Genomic DNA, 27550 nt, shown 5'->3' with positions numbered 1-27550 from the left:
TTGTAGAGGAGATGGACATTGTCATGTTACTGGTAGTTCTGGGTTAATTTTTGAAATCTGTACGCACAGTCAAGCATGCGTCTGGTCTCCTTTTGTGTGTATCACAGTTTGCATTTTATCTGAAACAATATAAAGTCTTATTTCAGCTTTGTGAATATGTTATTTCAGCCAGATGCATATACTGAGAAATAGTAAAGTGGAGGCAGAAGGAAGGTCCAAGTACAGTGAAAAACCAGGGAGTCATCCTCATGAGAAACCTTAATTAAAGCTGTCATTAAAGCTTCCTGTATTAAGCTTCCTCTTGCTTAGGAAAGAAGGAAATGTCATGAGTCTGTTCCTGAAGCTACACTGTTGCAGTGATCCTGTCTTCTTCCTTTTCCTTTTGAATGCTTGTTTCATAATGTTACTTACAATATGTTAAACTACTCTTGACAAATACTAAGGTAAGCGTGTCACTTACCTGACAGGTGAGCCAAGCAAAGCTTAGCATCTCTCAAATGGTTTAATTCCCACATGAGGAGGAAATGACTGAAACAGGATATTCTTCATCTGTGTGTCTCACAATACACTGTGAATCCCACTTGAGCAAAGAATGTTTGCCATTGTGTACACCTGGATTTCTCTATCAATCAAAACTCACACCTTGCCAACACTACTGATCTCTTTATTGTAAGTAGTATCCCAGACACCTCTCAAGTTTTCAGTCATTTCTCAGGTATATACAATTCACTCCTATGAATTAGAAATCTTTCCTCGGTAATGTGAAAGATTTTTGGCAAGCCCTAGACTTTCAAAAAAAAGTTAGAGAGGGCTTTTCCAGTTACACCAGTCCAGTTCAGCTACTTACTGTACTAACTGTCCCAGGTTAGAAGCTTTGCTCTGGCACTAGCCTAAGCATAAGTTAACTTGGACTAAAACATCTGTGCAAGGAGTTCTACTATTATAACTAGACTGTGTTACAGTTATTCCATAAGTGTCTTTTGTTTACAAGCCCACAGACTGATTTCTAAAAATCTTTTTGCTTTCAGTAACAAGTTTTCATTCTGATCTTTCCATGGTTCTCTGTAAACACACCACAAAAGCAATCTTAGTAGTCATCGAGGAGTGATCATCGTGAGCAGACTCTGTGAAAAATGCTTGTGGGTAGTTTTGCCAAGGCCCATGAGTATAAACAATTTATGGAAAAAGTATTATATCAAATTTTTCATCTGACTGAAATTAGTGGACTTTTGCCATTGGCTTCACTGAGGACAGGATTTCACCTAAAGATAAAGACCACAGATCACAGAACCCCTGAGGATGGAAAGCACCTCTGGGGATCCTCTAGTCCAACCCCGCCCTGCTCAAAGCAGGGTAAATTAGAGCAGGTTGCTCAGAACCTGTCCAGCCGGGTATGAATATCTCCAAGGATGGAGACTCCACAACCTCTCTGGATGACCTGTTCCCAGTGTTTGACCACCCTCACAGTAAAAGGTTTTTTTTTCTACTGTTTGAATGGAATTTCCTGTGTTTCCATCTGTGCCCATTCTCTCTTGCCCTTTCACTGGATACCACTGAAGAGAGTCTGGCTCCATCTTCTTCACATGCTCCCTTCAGATATTTATACACATGAATAAGATCCCCCTGCCCTGAGCCACCTTCTCATCTCTAGGCTAAACAGTCCCAACTCTCTCAGCCTGTCCTCATAAGTCACATGCTCTAGTCCCTTCATCATCTTCATGGCCCTTTGCTGGGCTTGCTTCAGTAAATCTCTTGTACTGAGGAGCCCAGACCTGGACACAGCACTCCAGATGTGGCTTCACCAGGGTTGAACAGAGAGGAAGGATCACCTCCCTCGACCTGCTGGCAATGCTCTTCCCAGTGCAGCCCAGGAGGATCTTCATTCTTGTTCACTCTAATTTAGAAGATACCTGTGAGCGATAAATTAGTGGCATCTAGTGTCCATCAGCAGCACGTTCTTAAACATTAGAGAATTAGAGAGGCTGAGCTTCTCTCAATAGTATGATTCTTCTTAAAGCCACCTTTTAGAGACTGGCAAGCAAGTAGTCCTACAGCTAGTCAAATGGCCTTTAATGATATTATAAACTATAACAACATCAATGTCACAATTATTAATGGAAATGTAGCTGTTCAGTGGAGACAGCTGGCAGACACAATTCCAGGCTCGTTCTTTAAAAAAAAAAAAAAAAAAAAAAAAGATATGCATTTCACTAACAGCTAGAAGAACTGTGATGATTGTGTGTGATAACTTTGATTGTTTTGTGTTTGTGGTGACCATCAGTTTTGTTTACTTGCCTGCAATATCTTGTATATTTAAATGATCATCTGCCAGCAGCATTTTGTGATTTATTTTTAATGTCATGAATTTGCTACCATATGTAACATTTGGGGAAGACAACATGAAAAGGAAATTGCAGAACGTAGTACAGTTCTAACAAGGACTTTCTTCTGAGCATATGTCTCTGCTGTTCTGACATTTGAGTTGCTTATCTTTTCTTGGTGGCAAAACTATATTTTCAATCATCTGTTTTCTTTTTTCCATATTATTCTATTGTTTTCTTTCCTTCTCTCCCTGCCTCCTTTTTTGTCTTTCCTTTGGAATGCTGTTCAGTCTATGCCATGGAAATTAATCGTAAGTCTCTGTGGGGAGCTGACTATATCATTTAGCTAAATGTGTTCATTAATCTTTTTCTTCATTAGATACTGACATTTTAATTATAGGGCTCATCCAGTATTCAGGTGTGACTCTTGTTTCTCTACGGAAATAGTTTCATTTGAAGAGAAACACGAAAAATAGTTTGCTTTAATACAGATTGCAGATCAGAAGTTTTAGTAAAGCTTATGCGGTTGCTATGACTTGTTTCTAGTACATTGCCACTAAAATGATCCTTTTTTTTAATTATGCTGCATGCATGTCATGATAAGAATAATCCCCTTTGATTATCTAAATATTGTTAGTGTTTCTTTAGCAGTACTTTCATTGATCCATGTGAATAATACGATTCACTTGACTTCCCTGTTATACTTTCCTTATGATAAACAGGAAGAATGTAGGCCTGATGTTCAAAAAGCAAGTAAAATATATTATTATTAATTGTTATTTAAATATCCATTTAACTCCAGATCATATAAAATTAACATACTTTCAAACAGTTTAAGCTCTTTTTCAGGTGAGGTCGAGGGGATTTTTGAGAAATTAGTTTAAAAAAAAGGCTTTATCTATCCGCATAAATTACATCTGTAAAAAACTCATTGCCAGATTTAGTATTTATTAAGGGTTTTCAACTGAAGAAACTCTTGTTGATACACATTTTTACCTGACACTAAATGGTTCCAAAATTTAGCTATGCATTTCAAATCAGTTATTTTGGCACTGCACTTAAAGCAAAACAAACTTGTTGCATTTACTCAACTCCAAGACAACCTGTGGGTTCTCAGGATTAGTTCAGGGAATTATTTGATATCAGTTCAATCAATATTTTCAATTTTTGTCTCATTCTCACCAGTCTATTTTGCAGTAATTGTATCTTTTTTCGTTATGTAGTTTTATCTTTTCATTTAATATTTTATCTAAAATGTAGAATTATTGTGAAAACTAAGAGGAACAGAAATTGGTGTACAAAGAAGATCAGAAATTGGGGTTTTCTATTCAGTAACAAATTAAGTATGTTGAAAAGAACTCAACTTTTAGCAAGAAAAAAAGAATAGGTTTATTAAAATATGTGTTTTTTTCAGAAGAAAAATATAAACATCAACCACTTCTGTATACCTAGCCATACTTGCATATCCAAGCAAGTTTTGCTGAGTACTGGACCCATAGGCTGGCAGGGAGCAGCAAGAGCAAGGCTGGTCCCACAGGGAAGGGGAGCTGAGGGCAACTCCGCGCAGGCAGTGTCCTCCCCCGAGGGCACAGTCCCGCGGGGCCTGAACACAGTGGGCAGAGCAGGGTCCACTGATGTCCCCAGACAAGGCAAGCTGTGGTCCCAGGTACAGCCAGGAGCAAAAGGAGACTGGGCCCCAGACTGGAGAGGCATCCTGCCAGGAGACGAGCTGCCTGTAGCCTAAGTCCATCCAGGAGGCAGGGCCAGAACCAGGGCTCAGCCTGGCCTTGCTGTGGCAGAGCTCAGGCAGGGACAGGCATGGGCAGAGGGTGTGGATGGAGACCCCAGGTGACCATGGTTAGGGCCATTATGGGCCTATTAGTGCACTGATTTTATGCTCAGTCAAACACCAAAAGTAATCTGGGGCCACTCTGTAAGTCCTTCTGTATCTTTGGCAAGGTATGCAAATAAGTTTGGCTTGAGATTTTTTTTTTTAAATTCCATTATTAGCATCATTTCATGCACATGAAGATCTTTTAGACTATTACTATGAGGAAAAGAAAATCTGTATGAATTTGAGGAGGAAGTCACACTGTACAGTAAACTTGGAGCTGCTGCTTTGTTCAGTATTATGGGAAATTATTTTTGCATTGTCTAGTTAGAAGCAGTATTTGGACTAGAAATTATATGTACTTGCTACTGGAAATAAACTAACAAAATTTGTCTAGTTTAGCAAAATTTATGCATGTCATCATTAAATAAAGTGAACAGTGTTCTTAAATGTGGGGCAATTTGTGAATAGTACCTTTCCTGTTTTCTCTTCAGCTCCTTGTGGTGACAATCTTTATGATGAGGATGGTAAACGTCTGCCTCCATGCATACCAGGGGCCTGGCTCACTCCTGCTATTATGGCCTGTTACCTCTTGGTAGCAAACATCCTGCTGGTAAACCTGCTGATTGCTGTATTCAAGTAAGTAAATGATCATGCACTGTCTTTACTTTCTTACTGAGAGCCCATCAGCTGATTTTGCAAGGTTTTGTGTTCACATTCTAAATCTAATTATTCTGTGAACATGACTGCCAAATATTTGGAATAGTTTATATGCTGGGAAAGAATGGAATAAACCTTGGTATAAATTTACCAGTAATTGTAGTGATGCATACAAGAGAATCTGGCTAGTTCTGATTGCCATTTAATTGATTATGACAGGCTGCAAGATCGTTCTGAAAACAGGAAAACTGAATACATGAAACCTTCTACATACATGATGGAAACCTGCGTAACTACTAACAAACATTATTAAAGGACAGTAGCATGGATCTGCGGAATAAAAATCTGAGCGTGAAAAGCATGAGGCTTTTCCACTATCACTGCATCCTCTGCCCCCTTCCCTTTTTTTTTTTTTTTTTGCTTTGCTTTTAATTTAAAAAAAGAAATTAGGGCTCTGCAGGGTTCTAATAGCTCCCAGAAAAAGAGCTTATAGTGCCTTGAGCCAAGAGAAAGGACAGCTACACATTGCCAAGATCCATGGCTAGGTGTATGGCTGGCCCAAGCAATGTGCACTGTACATATTCTTAATATTATTCCACAGATCCATATTTAGAATTCCCCAGAGTAAAACTGAAATGTATTTTCTGCCCACAGTTATCCTGCATGCTTTTCCTATCATGACTTTGCAATAAAAAAAATAGAAATACCTAGTTGCCAGTAGGATTTCCCCTGCACACCACCTGAGAAAAGAACCAGGAAACAAGTGATTGCATTTTGTCTATAAACATGCAGTGTGGGAGGGCTTCCTGGCATAAGTAACTGGCATCACAACCAGAAATATACTTATTTCATCTTGTGCCCAGAAATCTACAGCTCACAAAGCCTATCTTTCATTTGATATATGTAGCTTAAAAGGTCATGAATTTCAGAGTGTTCAAATGCTAGTCACATAACTAGGGGGAAGGAGAAGAACCTTACAATAGTAGCTATTATTGGCTGAAGAGTCCAAGGAATCAGCAGTTTGGGAAGTAGGTCATGCTGTTAACTCCTGCCATCCTAGCATGCTTGCAAGAGGCTGAGATCTAGTCGGGGAATTCCTGCTATTCCTAGAGACACAGAGTGAAGTCAGATTATCTTGTTATCAGTGATAAATAAACTATTCCTAGCTAAAAGAAACCAAAAAGCATTTGTACTCAACATTCTCTGGCTTTGAAGATATATTTTAACTGGTTTTGTAAATGTAGGTATTTTAAAGCAGAGCAAGTGGGTAGAAGGTATAAAAGAGGAAGTGCCAGTATCTCCAAGGACACTTTAAAATACTTTGAAAAGCTTTATCTGAAACAGAGAACATCAAAACTTACTTTCTCTTAGTTGATATTCTATAACCCAGGCTATTGTTATCTGGATTTAATACTGTCCACTTTCTACTCCTTCATATCCACTGAATTGCAAAATAAAATGTAATCATACCACACCTCATTTTGCTGTAGAAGTGGTGAACCCCTGGCTTCCAAGAACAGCTTCCTTTACAAGAGTGTGTACTGTGTTCTGAAATCAGATGTTTGAATGAATCAAGTTTGAATTTAGGACATTTTGTGAAGGCTTGAAGTCTTCTATGTAGGTCAAGCTGATTAGCATATTAAAGGAAAACTATGTGAAGCTTCTGGGTTTAGTATACAAAAAAACCTCTTACGGATTTAATACTTTGTGTAATATCAAATACTGGCACGTTTTAGCAGAAATACTTACTTTATAACCAAGCCCCAAAATACTAATTATGTGATCCATAATTTGTGTAAGTTTCTTTCCACTGACTGCTAACAGACTTTATACAGTAGGAGCAAATAGTCTAAGAGGAGAACTGTTGCAAGTGGTACATAAGGGATGCAGAGCACTACCTTCTGCTTTGGCACCCTTGAAAGGAGTAGCAGAATCACGAGTTCAGGTTAATTGTTAATCCCGTTAGAGCCCACAAGTTCAGCGGCATCAACAAAGGGCTGAGAAAGTCAAGTGACCTCATGTTGTTATTTAGCTTCCTATTTCATTGTGTACTCACTCTGTGACAATTGAACTTAGATGCCTAATAGAAACTGTACTTATGTTCCCTTTCAGCAATACCTTCTTTGAGGTAAAATCAATATCCAACCAAGTCTGGAAGTTCCAGCGGTACCAGCTGATCATGACCTTCCATGACAGACCTGTCCTCCCCCCACCAATGATCATCTTCAGCCACCTCTACATAATCATCAAGAGGGTCTGTTGTCGCTGCAAGAAGCGTGAAGGAGACCAGGATGAGCGTGACAGGGGACTGAGTATGTGAGGAATCTTCTCTAAATTGAGCTCTTTGCGCCATATTACCACAAAGCAGCTGCTTTTCCAATGCTAAGCTATTCCTTTTGTTCACTTTGACAGTACAGTATTTGCACAAGCCAGTATGGGACAATATTTGTATCAAACTAACAGCTACTGAGCTCCTTGGGCTCCAACTGAGAATATGGGATGCTGTACTGCTAATGAATGCTTTCTTTAACAGACTTTCTTAAATAGATTTCCCTACTGAAGTGGCATCAACTTAATCCAGATTTACCAAATTCTACTGAAATCCACACAGTGGGAAGGGCAAACAGGAAATTGAGAAGACAGGATCGCAATTTCAGATGTCACCTGTAGTGTCAACTCTGTGATTGTCTGGGAAACAATCTGCTATATTAGATTACCTGTTGCTTATAACCAACATCCTTTTAAGAACAGTATTTGAATTAAGGAAGAGTCAGACTGGCAGAGATTGGCCTACTCTTTATCCTTTAAAAGCTATTACCTATACATATGGTTCTGGTCAACTTGGTCTATATGTAGCACTCTATTGTCAAAATGTGCAAAGAACATAGAGCAAATATAACCCCCAATGGATAGTCATAAAATCTGAGGCATTACGTTGCCCTCAGGACTGTAGTCATCTTTGGCTAAGTGCTGATTCCCTATTTACAAAACAGTTTGTTCATTTAGTGCAGGAATAGAATCTGCAATCCACATGTCCAAAATAATCTGCTAAATTGGCTCTAAACTGACTGACAAGTTCAGGAAAGGGAAACTCATATTTTTTTTCTTCTGTTTTATACAGAATTATTTCTGAATGATGAAGAGCTAAAAAAACTGTATGAGTTTGAAGAGCAATGTGTAGAAGAATACTTCCAGGAAAAAGAGGATGAGCAGCAATCATCTAATGATGAACGCATCAGAGTTACCTCCGAAAGGTACCCACTGAAAAAAAAAAAAATTTATCTACATTGTGACTGGAGCAATATATTGTTTTTTGTGTCCTCATTAAAATCAAAGTTGAGTTAAAGTACAAAAGATCTGTGATCATGAAGAGCACCACCACCCGTTCAGAAGCTGATCTGAATCCTAGTTAGGTATCTGTGCATGTGCATCTCTCACAAGAGCAAGCTTTTTGTTGTTGCTGCTGGTATCTTACTAAGGGTGCTGGTTTCTGGTTTGGGTGGCTTTATCACAAGCACATTTTTGTTCGCAGTAAATTTTTTCCCTCTCAGCTATCTGAAGCTCACAGATATGCTTTTTACCTGTTTAAGCAAATTACTAGTTGTTGAGCTTCCAACAGCTCATCTGACCATGATAAACATGGTGGAGCTAAATGACAGAAGCCTTGAGCGCTACTCACTTGTACCAATGGTTTGCACTAGGGTCCAGCACCAGGAACTTCTGAATTTGAATCTCTACTACAGATTGCCTTGGAAGCTTTGGACAAGACATTTAGCTTTCCTACAGGAGCTTCCCCATCTGAAAGATAGAGAATATTCACATGTAATTCAAAAAGCTATTCTGAGGCCAGGTAATGTTTGTGTATTGTTGTGTGAGCGCACAGTGAGAGCGGCAGCAGCACTTTTTTACTAAATCATTTAGCAGGACCTTTCCCAAAGGCTCTGTCCATTCTGGTGGTAGCTCTTACTCAAAGGATAGAGTCGTTTATCACTTCCTTTAAATGATGAAAGAAATCTCCTCGTACTGAAAATTATACATGGTTTAAATACTCTCTTTCTTAAATCACCTCACAATATTTTAACGGTGAACCATTCCCAATATAGCTCTCTTCCTTTTACCGTTTCTCATAAAGTAGCTCTATCAGTCGTAAAGTTCCTTCCATTGCATAAACATCTTTCTGTTGAAGGGAGGCACTGAACATCTTGCAATATTACATGTGAAGTCTGAGAATAGAGAAGTAAATGAAATCTTCTGTGTGTATGTGAGTCATTTCTATTGATCTATTTATCCATGGCAATTTGTCAAAATCCTAGGTATTGTGGCAGTGAATAAAGCAGGGCTGGTAAGCCTCACTGATTCACTATGGTCCGTGGCCGCAAAGCAGATTTGCGTATTTCTCATGGCTTCTTGTTCCAAATGCTTCATCATCTTTTGTGTGTGAGAGCAAAAGAATGTTAATTTAATTTCCACAGTTGATTTAATAGTGTATGATCTCTAGTCACATCCTGGTGCCTGGCTTTTACATGCATTCTTCTAGTACTGTCACTTCCATTATGATATAAATGATAAAAGAAAATGGAAAAAAATATTTTTTGATTGAACTAGACATTAATTCCACTGCCTTCAGCTCTGATACGTAATTGAAAGGTATTTCTAGAGCTAAAGGAATTCCATAAACAGCCAGCGTATATTCTCTCATACAGCAACAAAACCTGTTTTACAACCTGCCTTGATGCTATTTTAAGTCGTCCTGTGAATGTGTTGTTAGACAGTATTCTTCATATTAATTGATGCTTCACAGTAAAAGATGACAACGGAATGTGAAGTGGTTGGCACACTTGGAGAGAAATATAATACTAAGTTTTCCCTAAGGGCTGCAACTCTTGTACAGTGCTGGGCACGTAAATACAGACAAAGTTCAAATAGCCCTCTAATATGGTATAAAGAAAGCATAGATAAAAAATGCACATGCTTTTGATGCGTAGGAAAAATTAATGATGCATAATGATACATAGGACAGACTTCTGCCTTAAGAAGAAATTAGTAGCTGGGGGCACGTTACGGTTTACTGCACCATTCCACAGTTTCTGTTCAATGCTTCCTGTTTTATATCCGACAGAGTTGAAAATATGTCTATGAGGCTTGAAGAAGTGAATGAAAGAGAACATTTTATGAAAGCTTCTCTTCAGACAGTCGACCTTCGACTCTCTCAATTGGAAGAGCTATCTGGTCGGATGGTTAATGCTCTTGAGAAGCTGGCGGGTATTGACAAATCTGAGCTGACCTATACACGTTCACGGGCTTCCTCTGAGTGTGATGCTGCATATCTCCTCAGACAAAGCAGTGTTAACAGCTCTGATGGCTACAGCACGTACAGATACCATGTCAGCGGTGATGAGTTAACATATGATGACAGTACCACTCCTCTGTCACCAGCCATAGGATTGCGTAAAAAAGCCCTCTCTGTTGGTACAAAAGAAGATGGAGCAGACCCAAAGATGCTGGTTCCAGAACATCAGACCGGTCTCTATTATACCTCCAGTGCTAATGCAGTCACCACAGCAGATTACAGTAAATCTACATTAGAAATTGCACAGAATGTTTCCAGACCCCGTTCTGGTTCAGGTGGTTTGGGGGATGAAAAGCTGGGGATTTTCAAGAGTGATGAAATGGTTCCTCGAAGGATAAGCCAGATGGATGTTGTTATGAACAGACAGTCAGTACCAAGATCGGATTATCAGAACACTCAGTTAAAATTAGAACGGACCAAGTTAGAAGCAACCATCTCTTATCCCTTGGACAAATCTAAAGCGCTGCGCTATTATCCTCCTGAAACTTTCGGTGCTTGTCAAACCACTATGATGAAGTCAAGGAGCTTTATATTTGCACAGGGCGGGAAGCTGGTTGGAGGAGTTAACAACTGGACCACTGAGTATAGTACCATCGTGGATCAGGTGTGCCCTTCTACAGTTGAACAGTGGGCCATGGAGTGGAAATACGAAGTTGAGCAGCAACTTTCTCAGGAACGTCCTCCAGAATACCCTGGTTTTATCTCTGAAGCAGAAAGGCAAGCAGAGCAGAAGCAGTTACAAATGGACACAGATGATGACAGTGATGTGGGTGAAGCAGGTATTAGTGCCTCTAAAACCTCTACACCTGCCACTGTCAAGACTGAGACAGAGAACTTACTATCAGTAAAGCCAGACAGGACTTCTGGGTTCCCATCAGTACGGTCAAAGAGTTTGCACAGCCATTCTCGGAAAGCCAAGTCTGTAAAGGACAAATTAAATAGACCAGGACATGCCAGCAGTGTGTCTAACTTAGTGGTAGCATGTGGCAGTGCAACAGAAGAACAGAAAGCTAGGCAAGAAAATCCGTCCACCGAAACTGAATGTTAAAGTGGCTTTTGGCCCTTGTTTTATCGGCAGTTTAGGAAAGCAGTGTGGCTAATTGACCAAATTATTGAATAGATCCTTAATGAATTTCTACAAAAGAATTTTGCATGCATTTGTTTCTTCTCGTTTTAGACTTGTAGATATAAATGTTCTGTTCTTAAATAAATGCTTGCTGGATCAGGTGAAAGGGAGATGTCCTCTCAGGGCCAGAGATAAAAAAGCAGGTGCAGTCCTCAGATATCAAGGATACAGATCTTTTTTGGTCCCATTTCCACTTCCCTCATAAGCTCGTTTCCTGACAGGCTCTTTATAAAAGCTGATGAAAGGAGGACAATATTATCATGTAATAATTTAGAAAATGTTTTTTCTTCTCTTTTATCAGGTGACTTCCAAAACTGAACAATTTTTAAATCAGGCTTAGTTTCTGTCCATACATATGTAGCTGGTTTCTTCGCGGCCATTGTGTTTTTCAGATCAAAACAAAATTGTTGGATGCAAAAAAAAAAAAAAAAAATTATGTAGTCCCCTCTTTCATTTCTGATTTCATGCATGCTTCTTAGTCCCTTTTCTTTCAGAAATGCACAACATACCCAGTTTTCATCGAATAAAACAGGTCCAAGTGGAAAAATACTGTTGTGTTTGGAGGAACCTGACCTGGGAAGCCATGGGTGGACATATTCTTGACCTGTCCTTGAACTTTAGCGATATGGTCATGCTTTCAGAACCATACCTTTCCCCACTCCAAAGCATGCTGATGGCCTTAAACTGTTGAAAGACAGTGATCACAGTTTCAAAATGCTTAGGGAGATATGTATATGAGATACAGTAATAATATGCATCCAAGATCTGCATTAGTGATTGTATAAGGAGGGATTACAGTGGAAGCCTTATAGTGAAAGAGGCTGGCTTTGTTCAAATACCTGCAAGGCAAAAAAACAGGAAAAGAGCTTCTGGTCATGTGAGATCAAGATGTAGCCAAATTGTATTTTAAACAAACCTACTGTGACAAATTCATCTTATGTTTTGTGAATTCATTGTGATGACACATTAAGGAACAGGAGTTCCTAGGAGCAGGCTAAACAAAAAGTAAGTTCTCCAGATAAAAATAGAAATTCTGTATATTTTCTTGAGTCTTTTTCGAAAACAGATTTCCTAGGGGAAAAAAAAAGCTCTCCACAGAGTAAGTATTTTCTGTCCATCAAGGAGAGAAATTCAATCAGGATGGGAAATTCATATCTCTAGTTACAGTTTCGCAGTAGACTTGTCTCAACAGGAGCACTCTAAATACTAGGTTTTGATAGTTTTCTTCATAAGAGTATGATTTTATTTCCTTAATTCTTCTCTGTTACCCAGCTCCACAGTGTGGTGGTCTCAGTATGCCCACTGATAATGCCGCTTTTACAGCATTTTGAAACAGAGGGGTTGATGGAAGACACATTGATGGCATCAGTTTTTTTTTTTTTATCATTTGCATTATATTTTCATCTCTATCCATAACTATACTCAAAAGTACTGTTACTGTACTGTATAATCATGGTAACTACATAGACATTTTTGAAAGTTCAGCCTTCATTTACTTTAGATCTTTGCCAGCCTGTCTTATTAGCAGGTTTGCTGGCTTTGCTGTTGTCAGAACAGTGTTGACATTTTGCTTTTCATGAGGGCTTCTTTTTTATCCAACTTTAGGGAACTTGACATTTTGTAAAAACAGAACGACATTTGTGATTGTTTCACTTCCGTGTTTACTTCTGTGTTACCATTCTATGCAACTACATAGCCATTTTGTATGCGTGGTTAAAATATGCTCCAATTTGCCAATGCCTTTTTATTGTTTGCCTGTACAGTCACCAGAAACTGATTCATCAGCAAACACAAAGGGATGCAAAGCTTTTCAGCACTTTGCTAAACAAGCAGTATGCATTGTGGGACGCAATACAGTGTGTTGCATGCCTCTTGTTACATTGTCTTTACAAAATGTGCGTTAAATCATGCTTTGTTTCTCCAGTGATTGTTTCGCATTTACTTTACTGAGTTATCACATGTATTAGGATAGCATGGTGTTCTCAAACAAAAACGTTTTTACTGTTTTATTTATTTACCTTCTTTGTGTAAAATATTTATAAAGGAACCACATGAGAAAAGATGTGAAATGAATTCAGTATAACAAATCTGTCACTGTAAGGTTATCAAAAACACTTCACTTATCTACTACTTCTTATGCATTGCATTGGCTGGACATTTTCTAAGAAAAGTTTCTTTTCCAACGTTTGCCGGTAACTTTTCATGAAGTTCTCTATACAGTGATGACTTTATAAGGCCTGATGTTTACTGTGCTCTTACATAGCATGAACTGAAATGGTAACTCCTATGCCATTAAATGTGAAACAACTACACTGACTATGGCAGAGTTATTTCAGATATATGGCCATTGTAATGAGATTTAAATATGGCTTTGTATGTGCATACAAGACTGATACTAAATTTGGTGCACATTAAGCAGGAAAATGATCAAGGTTTTTGCGTGTCTGCCTTTATGCTTTCTTGAGTACTGGGTAAAAAGATGCAAGCACGGATTTTGCATTTCTGAAGAGACATGTTTAGTATTGACTCTTAAGAAGATATATCCCTCCTACTAATAAGTAACGTGGTGACTCCACAGCAGTGCCATAGTGGATCCCACTTACTGCTTTTTAGGTACTTGACCTATACTGAACCAGATCAAGACTAAAGACTATGTACTCTAAGGCTTCGTCTATGCAGAGGCATTACACTGAAGTAATTTAAGTTAACTTGCCTTCCGGTACCTTGCACTAGACAGCTGTTTCTCCCTCCCTCAGGGCAAAATTTTAAATGAAGTAACTAACCGTAGTATTTGTTCAGGCAGGTTCTGAACCATACTAACTGATTCCTCCAATTATCGTCCCTTTTTACATTACATCTGTGTGAGACTAGCTTGACTTTGCTTTTGCGAGCCCTCTGCTATTTCAGGGTCATCCTGCATTTTAGACACTGGATTTAGATACCTGAGAACCAAGAAAGTCCCTTTTCCATATTACTTAGTATTGAATTCAAATAGCCATTGAATCCTTATAGCTTCTCGTCTCTTTTGTCCTTCTGATATCACCACTGGAAAGGGTCCAGCAGCTGCTTCTTTGGACCCTTTCTGGTTCTGGCCTTAACTGTCATCTTTGGTGAGACGTATGTCCATCCTTTTAAATAACAATTAAAAGACCACAAGTATCTGCAAGGCCTTGTCAGAATACAGGAAGCTGAGGAGGGGGCATGACCCAGGATATCAACAGGGTGGCTTCACCTGATCTGCAAGATGCACAAGGTTGTGCCTTATAATGGGTGCCCCTACCACATTCTGGACAATTGACCTACTGGCACAGATCCAGCTTGCTGCTGAGCGCTGGCCGTTGAGGAGGTAAGCTTAGACAGTGACGGCAGCACTTGGACGCTTTGCTGGGGTCCCACCTGGTAATGCCATTGCCAGCACATCACTTCTGTACTGCTGCCCTGTTCCACTGGTCACTTCCAGCTGAACTAGTGCTACACTCAAAAGCTTATTACGAGCAAAAAAGGAGACACATCTTATATGTAAAGCCAGTAATTTATTGTTAGAATAACTGAGAGTTTAACAGTCTAGTATAAAAACTAGTCTAGACCTAATTATTACAGAGGAGAAGAAAAAAAAGAACAAGACTATTGCTGTTACAGAAAAAAATTTCAATAATGCTATTAATAAGCATAAAATTGATCTGCACACTTCCTACTATCTACCCCTTTTTCTCTGATATTATGCTCACCCTTCCACTGCCTCTCGAGGTCCAAAGGTCAATGACTTCAGGCTGTGATAGTGAGGGAAATACAGCAAGTTGTCAGCATCCCAAGTCCTTCACCAGGAAGAGTGCCATGGTGATGGTTTCTTCCTGCTTAATCTGTTGCTCACTTATGGTTGTAGCACACTTCACACCTTGTTTTTTCTTCACTGATCTGCAAGTCCACATTACATCTGAATTTCCTAGTCATTAAAAAGACTGCTGTTATGGCTAAGCAAGCCAAGGCAGAGCCTGAGGCAGGTCAAGACAAGTTCAGACAAAGCAAGCCTGACAAGCCTCAGTCCTGGAGACCTTGCAAAGTCAGCACAAAGCCTGGGGCCTGTTAGTAGCAGTGACAAAGCTGTATTTACTGGGCTATGAGCCTGCGTTAGCCCAGGAATCATTATCTTCTCGCTACAGCCATTGCAGACAAATGCTTTACAGCATGCAGTGGTCAGCTAAGCTGTTTATTTTGGCCTAATTGGGGATTTTGATACCCCAGTTGGATCCAGCAGCAGATAGAAAGACAAAACGTGTAAGGCCCTGGGTCTTATGGCCATTTAATGCCCAGTTCTTCTGGTGCCGGGGTCTGGAGGGGTGGGGGCAGCCCAGGACCAGTGTGCAGCAGCAGTTTGGCTTGCAGGCTGGCAAACCGCAAGCAGTGGGAGGAAATGGGCAAGAACTGCAGAGCCCTGCAAGCCACAGGCATCTCACGTGGCTTTGGCCCTTACCTGCAGCAGCAGAACAGGAGAGGGCAAAGGGGTGCTCTGTGGTTGATGTCCTCTATTTTTACGATGGATATAAGGTATGTCTCCAGATAGGCTTTAAATAAGTTATTGTTCACCTTTCCCTTGGCGTCAAAAGTCGATAGAAAAGGAATTGCATGCTTTGATCTGCCTGTTCTTCCTTCTTCTCTAAAACACTGAGACGCAATGAAGCTGCAGTGCCTCACCCTATATGACTGTAGATGCAGGCAGCTCCCTCTACCTGCACTGATTTTCAGACCACTTGGCTTGGCAAGCTGGCCCCAGCAGCCCATGCCCATGGAAAGATAAATGGATCTAGTTTGGGAGCACCGGTAATCTCAGTGTCACTATCCCAATGTCTGTGCAGAATAGCCCAAGGCAAGGTGGAACACTGTGCCCATGTATAGCTAGCTCCAAATAACTCTAGGCAAGTCATACCTAATGAAGTCTACATAATGATTATTAAGGAAAATACCTTTACATAACATAGCAAATTTCAACCTCATTAAATCCCTGCTCTGAGCATTTCCCCCTGCCATAGAGATGTGCCCTGAAAAGGAGATTTTTTTTTTTTTCACAGAATACTTAAAGAGAAACTAAAACCTTTGCATAGTTCTTATATAGTTTGTACATCTTAGGGCAAGAGTGTCAAAGTTACTGTTTTATGTAAATAACCACACTGTATGTATTCGTCTGCTGGATCTTCATCAAAGACACCCAGCAAGGAGAATATTTTTTTCAGCAGCTTAATACATTTAAATTAATGCATAATATTTTTCTTCCAGAATACAGACCTGGTAATACAGACCTGTATGGCTCTCTTCCTCGCCAGGCCCCAGCAAGAGTGTTAAACACTTTTGAGCGCAGACTTTGACAACAACTCGGGTACACAAACTGTTGAGTGCACAAGCAAGGAGATGGCCAGGTGAAGTAATAAACTATAATACTTTCAGTGGAAAAGATAGTAACTTTTCATCAGTGAATCCGTGGCTTTGCTGAATTGCCACATACTTGCTGTAGCTCTGAGCACATATCTCAACTGTGAAATCAGACAACATGTATGTCTTTGGTTCGTGGAGTTCAAACCACTAACAACCATTTTTCTGAAAGCTATGAAAACTCACAAGTTGCCATAGAAATATAGGCCTGAAAGAGATGATCTACACTGAGGCAAACTCAGCTGTGCCGATAGCATCCGCAGCAGATGGTGGTCTAACCTGTTCTTGAACATGTCTAATGAAAGACATTCTCTAATCTGCTAGGAGATCAAAAGGGACCATTATGAAAAATCTGTTCTGCTTTAACCCAATCCTGCTGCATTGCACAAGCCAAAGTACTTTCCCAACCACAGAGCTGTTCTGTTGGGTTGCAGCAGTACTGTTAGGAAGACAGCTAATCAAATGTGCAGTAGGTGCAGCAGGTTAGGCCCCATAGCCATAGGTAAACAGATAATTATTTATCTGCACCTTTCAGAACAATTTACATTTCATGTGACAAGAGGACCCAGGAAACCCCAACGAGCATGTGAGGTGTGATAGCACCAGCAGAGGCGGCCACACTGGTTCTGGCAGGGCTGTGACAGGGAACAAGTGTAAGGGTCCTGGGTCATCTAGCATGCAGAAGGCACTGAATAACTTCATATTGAAGCAAGGAAAATAATAACTACAGTGAGTCAAAAATGCCTTTTTTTAAATCACGAAACTAAAAGCAGACATTCACATTTGTTTTCACAAAACAAAGGCACTTTCAGAAACCTCTGGTTTAGCAGAACTGTTTGAAAAAAGTGAACAAGGGAGGCAGGCAGGGACAGCTGGAAATGGACAGCCGGCTGAGTGCATTGCCAAAGAGCAGGGGGCCTGGGATCCAGGGGACTTCCCTTCCTGCCTTGCCTGCGTACCTTGCCTGCCTGTCCTGCTGTGCCTGCTCTGCTCTGCCTGCCCTGCCCTGCTCTGCCCTGCCCTGCCCTGCCCTGCCCTGCTCTGCCTGCCCTGCTCTGCCCTGCCTGCCCTGCCCTGCCCTGCCTGCCCTGCCCTGCCCGCCCTGCCCTGCTCTGCCCTGCCCTGCCCTGCCCTGCCCTGCCCTGCTCTGCCTGCCCTGCTCTGCCCTGCCTGCCCTGCCCTGCCCTGCCTTCCCTGCTCTGCCTGCCCTGCCCTGCCCGCCCTGCTCTGCCTGCCCTGCCCTGCCCTGCCTGCCCTGCCCTGCCCTGCCTTCCCTGCTCTGCCTGCCCTGCCCTGCCTGCCCTGCTCTGCCCTGCCTTCCCTGCCCTGCTCTGCCCTGCCTGCCCTGCTCTGCCCTGCCCTGCTCTGCCCTGCCTTCCCTGCTCTGCCTGCCCTGCCCTGCCTGCCCTGCTCTGCCCTGCCTTCCCTGCCCTGCCCTGCCCTGCTCTGCCTGCCCTGCTCTGCCCTGCCTTCCCTGCTCTGCTCTGCCCTGCCCTGCCCTGCTCTGCCCTGCTCTGCCCTGCCCTGCCTGCCCTGCCCTGCCCTGCCCTGCTCTGCCCTGCCTTCCCTGCTCTGCCTGCCCTGCTCTGCCCTGCCCTGCCTGCCCTGCTCTGCCTGCCCTGCCCTGCCCTGCCCTGCCCTGCCCTGCCCTGCCTGCCCGGCCTGCCCTGCCCTGCCTTCCCTGCTCTGCCTGCCCTGCTCTGCCCTGCCCTGCCTGCCCTGCTCTGCCCTGCCCTGCCCTGCCTGCCCTGCCTGCTCTGCCCTGCCCTGCTCTGCCCTGCTCTGCCCTGCTCTGCCCTGCCCTGCTCTGCCTGCCCTGCCTGCTCTGCCCTGCCCTGCCCTGCTCTGCCCTGCCTGCCCTGCTCTGCCCTGCCCTGCCCTGCCTGCCCTGCTCTGCCCTGCCCTGCCCTGCTCTGCCCTGCTCTGCCCTGCTCTGCCCTGCCCTGCTCTGCCTGCCCTGCTCTGCCCTGCCTTCCCTGCTCTGCCTGCCCTGCCTGCCCTGCCCTGCCTGCCCTGCCCTGCCCTGCCTGCCCTGCCCTGCCCTGCCCTGCCCTGCCCTGCCTTCCCTGCCTGCCCTGCCCTGCCCTGCTCTGCCCTGCTCTGCCTGCCCTGCTCTGCCCTGCTCTGCCCTGCCCTGCCTGCCCTGCTCTGCCCTGCCCTGCTCTGCCCTGCCCTGCCTGCCCTGCTCTGCCTGCCCTGCTCTGCCTGCCCTGCCCTGCTCTGCCCTGCCCTGCTCTGCCCTGCCCTGCCTGCCCTGCTCTGCCTGCCCTGCCCTGCCTGCCCTGCCCTGCTCTGCCTGCCCTGCTCTGCCCTGCCTTCCCTGCTCTGCCTGCCCTGCCTGCCCTGCCCTGCCTGCCCTGCCCTGCCCTGCCTGCCCTGCCCTGCCCTGCCCTGCCCTGCCCTGCCTTCCCTGCCTGCCCTGCCCTGCCCTGCTCTGCCCTGCCCTGCTCTGCCTGCCCTGCTCTGCCCTGCCTGCCCGGCCTGCCCTGCCCTGCCCTGCCCTGCCCTGCCCTGCCCTGCTCTGCCCTGCTCTGCCCTGCCCTGCTCTGCCCTGCCCTGCCCTGCCCTGCCCTGCCCTGCCCTGCCCTGCCCTGCTCTGCCCTGCTCTGCCTGCCCTGCCCTGCTCTGCCTGCCCTGCTCTGCCCTGCCTGCCCTGCTCTGCCCTGCCCTGCCCTGCCCTGCCCTGCCCTGCCCTGCTCTGCCCTGCTCTGCCCTGCCCTGCTCTGCCCTGCCCTGCCCTGCCCTGCCCTGCCCTGCCCTGCTCTGCCCTGCTCTGCCTGCCCTGCCCTGCTCTGCCTGCCCTGCTCTGCCCTGCCTGCCCGGCCTGCCCTGCCCTGCCCTGCCCTGCCCTGCCCTGCTCTGCCCTGCCCTGCCCTGCCCTGCCCTGCCCTGCCCTGCCCTGCCCTGCTCTGCCCTGCTCTGCCCTGCCCTGCCCTGCCCTGCTCTGCCCTGCCCTGCCTGCCCTGCCCTGCCCTGCCCTGCCCTGCTCTGCCCTGCCCTGCCTGCCCTGCTCTGCCCTGCCCTGCTCTGCCTGCCCTGCTCTGCCCTGCTCTGCCCTGCCCTGCCCTGCCCTGCCTGCCCTGCTCTGCCCTGCTCTGCCTGCCCTGCTCTGCCTGCCCTGCCCTGCTCTGCCCTGCCCTGCCCTGCTCTGCCTGCCCTGCCTGCCCTGCCCTGCCTTCCCTGCCTGCCCTGCCCTGCCCTGCCCTGCCCTGCTCTGCCCTGCTCTGCCCTGCCCTGCTCTGCCCTGCCCTGCCTGCCCTGCTCTGCCTGCCCTGCTCTGCCCTGCTCTGCCTGCCCTGCCCTGCCTGCCCTGCTCTGCCCTGCCTTCCCTGCCCTGCTCTGCCCTGCCTGCCCTGCTCTGCCCTGCCCTGCTCTGCCCTGCCTTCCCTGCTCTGCCTGCCCTGCCTGCCCTGCTCTGCCCTGCCCTGCTCTGCCCTGCCTTCCCTGCTCTGCCCTGCCCTGCTCTGCCCTGCTCTGCCTGCCCTGCCCTGCCCTGCCCTGCCCTGCTCTGCCTGCCCTGCCCTGCCCTGCTCTGCCCTGCTCTGCCCTGCCCTGCCTGCCCTGCTCTGCCCTGCTCTGCCCTGCTCTGCCCTGCCCTGCCTGCCCTGCTCTGCCTGCCCTGCCCTGCCCTGCCTGCCCTGCTCTGCCTGCCCTGCCCTGCTCTGCCCTGCTCTGCCCTGCCCTGCTCTGCCTGCCCTGCTCTGCCCTGCCCTGCCTGCCCTGCTCTGCCTGCCCTGCCTGCCCTGCTCTGCCCTGCCCTGCCTGCCCTGCTCTGCCTGCCCTGCCTGCCCTGCTCTGCCTGCCCTGCCCTGCCCTGCTCTGCCCTGCTCTGCCTGCCCTGCCCTGCTCTGCCTGCCCTGCTCTGCCCTGCTCTGCCCTGCCCTGCTCTGCCCTGCTCTGCCTGCCCTGCTCTGCCTGCCCTGCTCTGCCCTGCTCTGCCTGCCCTGCCCTGCTCTGCCCTGCCCTGCTCTGCCTGCCCTGCCTGCCCTGCCCTGCCTGCCCTGCTCTGCCCTGCCCTGCCTGCCCTGCTCTGCCTGCCCTGCTCTGCCCTGCCTTCCCTGCTCTGCCCTGCCCTGCCCTGCCCTGCCCTGCCCTGCTCTGCCCTGCTCTGCCCTGCTCTGCCTGCCCTGCCCTGCTCTGCCCTGCTCTGCCTGCCCTGCCCTGCTCTGCCCTGCCCTGCTCTGCCTGCCCTGCCTGCCCTGCCCTGCCTTCCCTGCTCTGCCTGCCCTGCTCTGCCCTGCTCTGCCTGCCCTGCCCTGCCTGCCCTGCTCTGCCCTGCCTTCCCTGCCCTGCTCTGCCCTGCCCTGCCTGCCCTGCTCTGCCTGCCCTGCCTGCCCTGCCCTGCCTGCCCTGCTCTGCCCTGCCCTGCTCTGCCCTGCCTTCCCTGCTCTGCCCTGCCCTGCTCTGCCCTGCTCTGCCTGCCCTGCCCTGCCCTGCCTGCCCTGCTCTGCCCTGCCTTCCCTGCCCTGCTCTGCCCTGCCCTGCTCTGCCCTGCCCTGCCCTGCCCTGCTCTGCCTGCCCTGCCCTGCCCTGCTCTGCCCTGCTCTGCCCTGCCCTGCTCTGCCCTGCTCTGCCTTCCCTGCTCTGCCCTGCCCTGCCCTGCTCTGCCTGCCCTGCTCTGCCCTGCCTTCCCTGCTCTGCCCTGCCCTGCCCTGCTCTGCCTGCCCTGCTCTGCCCTGCCTTCCCTGCCCTGCCCTGCCCTGCTCTGCCCTGCCCTGCCCTGCTCTGCCCTGCCCTGCCTGCCCTGCTCTGCCCTGCCTTCCCTGCTCTGCTCTGCCCTGCCCTGCCCTGCTCTGCCTGCCCTGCTCTGCCCTGCCTTCCCTGCTCTGCTCTGCCCTGCCCTGCCCTGCTCTGCCCTGCCTTCCCTGCTCTGCTCTGCCCTGCCCTGCCCTGCTCTGCCCTGCTCTGCCCTGCTCTGCCCTGCCCTGCTCTGCCCTGCTCTGCCCTGCCCTGCCTGCCCTGCCCTGCTCTGCCCTGCTCTGCCCTGCCCTGCTCTGCCCTGCCTTCCCTGCTCTGCCTGCCCTGCTCTGCCCTGCCCTGCTCTGCCCTGCCTTCCCTGCTCTGCCTGCCCTGCTCTGCCCTGCCCTGCCTGCCCTGCTCTGCCCTGCCCTGCCCTGCCCTGCCCTGCCCTGCCCTGCTCTGCCCTGCCTGCCCTGCCTGCCCTGCCCTGCCTTCCCTGCTCTGCCTGCCCTGCTCTGCCCTGCCCTGCCCGCCCTGCTCTGCCCTGCCCTGCCCTGCCTGCCCTGCCCTGCCCTGCTCTGCCCTGCTCTGCCCTGCCCTGCCCTGCTCTGCCTGCCCTGCTCTGCCTGCCCTGCTCTGCCCTGCCCTGCCTGCCCTGCTCTGCTCTGCTCTGCCTTCCCTGCCCTGCCTGCCCTGCTCTGCCTGCCCTGCCCTGCCCTGCCCTGCTCTGCTCTGCCCTGCCCTGCCCTGCTCTGCCTTCCCTGCCTGCCCTGCCCTGCCCTGCTCTGCCTGCCCTGCCCTGCCCTGCCCTGCCCTGCTCTGCCTGCCCTGCCCTGCCCTGCCCTGCCCTGCCTTCCCTGCCCTGCCCTGCCCTGCCTTCCCTGCTCTGCCTGCCCTGCCCTGCCCTGCTCTGCCTGCCCTGCCCTGCTCTGCCTGCCCTGCTCTGCCCTGCCCTGCTCTGCCCTGCTCTGCCCTGCCCTGCTCTGCCCTGCCCTGCCTGCCCTGCTCTGCCTGCCCTGCCCTGCCCTGCCCTGCCCTGCCCTGCCCTGCTCTGCCTGCCCTGCTCTGCCCTGCTCTGCCCTGCCCTGCCTGCCCTGCTCTGCCCTGCTCTGCCCTGCCCTGCTCTGCCCTGCCCTGCCTGCCCTGCTCTGCCTGCCCTGCCCTGCCCTGCCCTGCCCTGCCCTGCTCTGCCTGCCCTGCTCTGCCCTGCTCTGCCTGCCCTGCCCTGCCCTGCCCTGCCCTGCTCTGCCCTGCCCTGCCTTCCCTGCTCTGCCTGCCCTGCCTGCCCTGCCCTGCCTTCCCTGCCTGCCCTGCCCTGCCCTGCCCTGCCCTGCTCTGCCTGCCCTGCCCTGCCCTGCTCTGCCCTGCTCTGCCCTGCCCTGCTCTGCCTGCCCTGCCTGCCCTGCTCTGCCTGCCCTGCTCTGCCCTGCTCTGCCCTGCCCTGCTCTGCCCTGCTCTGCCTGCCCTGCTCTGCCCTGCTCTGCTCTGGCCTGCCTTGCTTGCCTGCATCCCACTACAAGTTGTGACAGAATTAACTTGCGCCTCCAAAATGTTCACTTCTGCCAAAGCAGCTTTCTTCCCCCAACTGAAGAAAACTCTTCCAGTGGCAACCTGCACCCAGGTCTAACAATAACCCTTACAAATGTGATCTTATGTTTACTGAGAGCTTAGTTTTGATTTTGTTTGCTAGTTTTCAGAGCATCATTGCAATTTAAATATGCCAGTCCAGTCCCTAATAGACATTTGTGTTATCACATGCTCATGCCCTCCAGACTCCAGGCTGCATTTGTAGCTCCTCCCCCAGAAGGCTCTGTGCTAATGCAGAAACACTCTTGTAGGTCTGCTGTAGTCTGAATTAGTTGTCATTTTTAGTCACACTGGCAAATTTGATATCTGCAATTTCAAGCCTAGCTGATTTAGGCAGTCACCCCTCCCCCCCAACCACTTTATCCTCCTCCTTTTCTAACTTCAATTTCCCTTAACAATGGTCTGAATTAGAATTAAAAACCTTTCAGAGAAGAATAAAGATGAGGACAAGTTCCTGCAGGTTCTCTCACTTATCAATCTCCGAGGGACTTAGCTGGTGGAAGGGGCTCTGTCACCAGCAGGAGGGGAGCTGTGGCTTGCAGGGTGCTCCCAGCACTGTCAGGCACTCGGCTTGACACCACCAGCAGCTCCTGCAGCACAGCACACTCCCTGAAATGGAAGAGGCTGAGCCCAAGACTGTACCAGGCTGGATACTGCCACTTAGACAATTGTTTTGCAGCAGCAAATAGAAACATGAGAAAATACAGGATAAAGTGAAGGGAACTGCTTGCCAGTGCTCAACAAGATGGGGCCCTTGTGTAAGGTGTTTTGTTTTAAAAGAACAGGATGGGATTGTGATTATCTCCTCCAGCTAACAGTCCAACAGTAGCATGTGATTATGGAGGTACTTCCTGGTGCTCTCCACTGGGCTGGGTAATAGCTTTAAGTGTATCTGTACAGACTTCCTTTTTCAACCTAGTGGCAGAAGCCGCTAGTGTCCCTGTTCAAACAAGATGCGCCACTGAGATGTCTCATCTAAGTCAGGGTATGCAGATTGCACCCTGAAGTCTCTTTCATTGGATACCCACCTTCTGACTTCACCAGAAAATCACAAGGTTTGGCTGTAATATAATGTAGTGTACTTACAATTAAGTGTAATAAGGGAAGACTTTGAATTTGACCCTGACAGAGATGCTGTGTGCTGCATGCATTTATGTCCATTTATCTGGAGTCTTCCCAACAGCTCTTCACTATCTTTATGTTATGGTGATGTTACAATACTGTTCTGCTGTATTGGGCCTTTACTGCTGCTGTCTTACATGTAAGCTGTTACAGAAAAATTACAGTATGCAGACCAAAACCCTACTTTATAATAAGGTGAGGCTACAGTGACAAAACACTAACATGAATTTGGCACCACACTAAGCTCAGTTCGCGCTGGCCCATGGCTGCCCCAGGCCCCACACGCAGGTCAAACGGCCACGAGGGCACCAGCAGACGCAGCCCAGCGGCCTCAGGTGCCTCCTTCTCCCAGTGCCAGACCCTCCCCAGCCCAGGTTGTACCCCTTCCCAGGGCTCAGGCACCTCCAAGGAAAGCCAGGCTCCTTCCTTCCGCCAGGTCTTACGGCTGACAGCCTGCTGTGGTCCCAGCCTGCAGCTCCTGAAGATAACACATTTCCATCCAAATTTCCAGTTTCTATAGGAGGTCTTTCCACTGCCGAGGCCAAGCTCACTGCAGTCAGCGATCACATGAACACTTCTAAGGACCCAGAAGTTTGCCAGGTGCCACTAAAGAAATGTGAGTAGTTACTCAGTTTCCTGCTCACTCCTGTAGGTACTCGGCTTCCAGCGGAGATAGTGTAGGATTTTGGCAGGTTAGGTGGGTGACTGCATTATTTCCACAGTCTAGATAACCTAAAGGGAGCAATCCATAAATGCCTTGAAAGTTTAAGTAAAGGGGAAATACACAAAATGTTTCACATTATTTTTTGCCCGCTGCTCCTCATTTTGCCATTAAATTGTGTCAGCCAGAAACTGGAACAGACTTAACCAGTCAGTTGAGTTCTCTGCTCTGTGGTTGGACCTCGACTGGTTGTGTCCTGGTGGCCCAAGCCGGAGTGATCATCTTCATGACATCTGCTGTATTCAGTAACAGCATGAGATCCAAAGCTCATGGGGACTCCGTGGTGTGGCCCAGGTGTCTCACACACACACAGAGGCAATACCGGTCTTCAGAAATCAATTCCAGAAATCCTGATTCTTAATCCTTTTGAAAAATGTTTCACTCCTTACACTGGCAGTGAATGTGATGTACTCCTGTAAGAGCTAATGCCTGCGTCCTGCAGCCAGCTGCTCCTATGGCCACATGCTGCTCCTACTGCATAAAGTACCATTTATTACACTAACTATTAGAGTACTGTTGTAAAGACTTATTTATAAAGTAATGTACACTGGGATTGCAGACCGCTACTGCATTAAAAGTATATTTATTAAAAATCAAAACAGCAGAGGCCAGCTACATTTTTCTTTTCTCAGAAAGTACCATCCAATTATTTCACATCGAGATAAAGTGCTCTTAGATTTAGTTAGCCCAGTCCTCTTTTGACTGCAATTAACTAGAAAATGATGTGTGAGACAGGTAATCCTATGATATATTGAAGGCTAACTTCCATTGGACTTCTCAAAAGGTAACATTTATCATGTGCCTAAATAGTCACAAACTAGAGGATTCAACTTACCAAAGTCAAACGAAAATTCTGGAAAATGCAGTTTAAAAGTTGCCTTCTCTAGTAGGAAAAAAACAGTCCTGTTCAATGGGTTTGGTTCAAGGAAAGGAAGTAAGCAGATGTTTAAATCCAGCAAAAGCTAGGCAAGCACTTAGTCACATCTATGAGGACATACATATCACATCCACGTACTCAGTAGGACTTCTAAGAATTCATACACTCTTACTGAATAAGAATATTCCCCCCCCCCAAAAAAAAAAGGATCAGTGGGTAGTAACACTTAGGAGTTTCTTTTTATTTGCAAAACTATTTTGAATGTTTTGTTGTTGTTTTAAATAATATGCTGACTTTTATGAAGGGATTCCAGGGATAAAATGTGCATATGTGAGATCTGCATCTACTTTCTCCAGCTGTTAGGTGTTTACAGGATGACGACAAAGAGGGTCACAGTGGGGCAGCAGCCTGGAGGTGTCGAGGATGTATCATTACATCCCCATAGCTGTAACATGACATACCTAAGATAAAAGGTGACAGTAAGACGAGCTTGGTGTCAGTAGTTGGTTCATGCTGGACCAGGATTTTTACTGCTGATTGCCTGGGACAGCCTCAGATCACAATAAGAACCTCAATTTGCCATGCAGACAGTTTCACAGTCTGCAAGTGGCTCAGCTGCTGAACTTTGGAAATACTCTGCTTTGGTCTTGATTTTAATGTCCCCTCCCCCCCCCCCCCCACCAAACCACTATAGTTGTTGTGACTGCTTTTCTCTCATTGAAGCCAGGATGAGAGAGGATTTCTAGCCACCTGTCTGAGGCCATGCTGAGGGAGCGGTAGGATCCATGGGGTCCTGGCATGGCGAGGGGGCTCTGTGAGCAAAGCCCACCTCCCTCATCTCCAAACAGAGCGTGGGAGGGAGGTCTCTGAGACTCGTTCAGGTATTGTAACCTAAACCCCCTTTCAGTCTGGTCAAAAATAACAGCGTTGACTGTTAAGTGCTACTGCAGGAAGTGAGTAAGATTATCTTTGCTATTTTTGTGTGCCTCACGTTTGCCGTGTTACACTGTTCAGATCTGTTTTATTTAAATGTAAATGTTTATCCTTTTACAACGCATGACTGTGAACTTTGCCATTTCTTTTATAATATTTATAACATTGCACAAATTTGTATTACAGAATACAAGAGAGTAATACTTACTCTCCTTCAAATTCCTGATTACAGATTGAGGGGTAAAAAAAGCAATTCAGAAACTGTTTAAGCTATTTTACCTATTGTAAGAGTTAACAGATTAACAAGCGAGCGCCACCCCAGCCTGCCTCTATGCTTTTTACCAGAATTGGCAATGACATCGTTCAGAGGCTGGTGCCAGTTTCCCAGCGATGCAGTGCGGTTCTGACCGCTCTCTGCGTCAGGGTCGGAGAATAAATACCGGTATTTGTCACATTTCTCCGCAGCCGAGCCGAGAGCGAGACAAAACAGCCCGAGCTCAGGGCTAGCCCACGCCGTACCGCGCGGCCTGGAGCAAGCTATTCCGCCTCCTCGGGAATTAATTTTCGTCACGTTAAAAACGGACAAAACATCCAGTTCTTGAATCTTAACGGCCTAGCGAGTGAAAGGGTGGCCCGGTTCTTGGAGAACGCTACACGTTGTCAATGCTACTGATACTGCCTGCTCAAAGGTGCCACGTTGTTTATTTTGCGATGTTGTGAGGTTTGCGACTGCACAAAACCCACGCGCTGGCGTGCTGCTGCAACCCTGAGAAGCGCTCCGCTGCGTAACTGTCGCTTAGCTGATGGGAGAGAGTGATTCCAGCTAGTTAGGCTGCAGCACTGCACGCAGGAACTCTTTGAAGAGATGTTTATCCTCCTCCTGAATCGTCCTCCGGCTGCATCGCAGCGGTGCGGGAC

At 47.3% G+C, this 27550-nt stretch overlaps 1 protein-coding gene and 1 long non-coding RNA gene across 5 annotated transcripts in view; one reads left to right on the top strand and one right to left on the bottom strand.

Annotated features, from left to right (window-relative positions):
- The window catches only part of TRPM1 (transient receptor potential cation channel subfamily M member 1), a 126482-nt gene extending 112939 nt beyond the window's left edge, over nt 1–13543 (top strand). For all 4 annotated transcript variants that reach the window (XM_068958217.1, XM_068958218.1, XM_068958219.1 and 1 more), the window contains 4 exons: nt 4647–4791; nt 6925–7124; nt 7934–8066; nt 9932–13543. In XM_068958217.1, the coding sequence (XP_068814318.1) occupies nt 4647–4791; nt 6925–7124; nt 7934–8066; nt 9932–11210 (1757 nt within the window). In that variant the 3' untranslated portion in view covers nt 11211–13543. The remainder of the gene's footprint in view (nt 1–4646; nt 4792–6924; nt 7125–7933; nt 8067–9931) is intronic.
- Nucleotides 680–6369, bottom strand: LOC104148330 (uncharacterized). The gene is made up of 3 exons (XR_695104.2): nt 6288–6369; nt 5791–5918; nt 680–1910 (listed from the first exon to the last, which is right to left on the bottom strand). It is a non-coding gene; the product is annotated as an uncharacterized lncRNA (long non-coding RNA).
- Nucleotides 13544–27550: the final 14007 nt, after the last annotated feature.

The sequence above is a fragment of the Struthio camelus genome, chromosome 12, assembly GCF_040807025.1.
Source record: "Struthio camelus isolate bStrCam1 chromosome 12, bStrCam1.hap1, whole genome shotgun sequence".
In the NCBI taxonomy this organism is placed as follows: Eukaryota; Metazoa; Chordata; class Aves; order Struthioniformes; family Struthionidae; genus Struthio; species Struthio camelus.
This window is presented reverse-complemented; position numbering and strand designations above follow the sequence as displayed.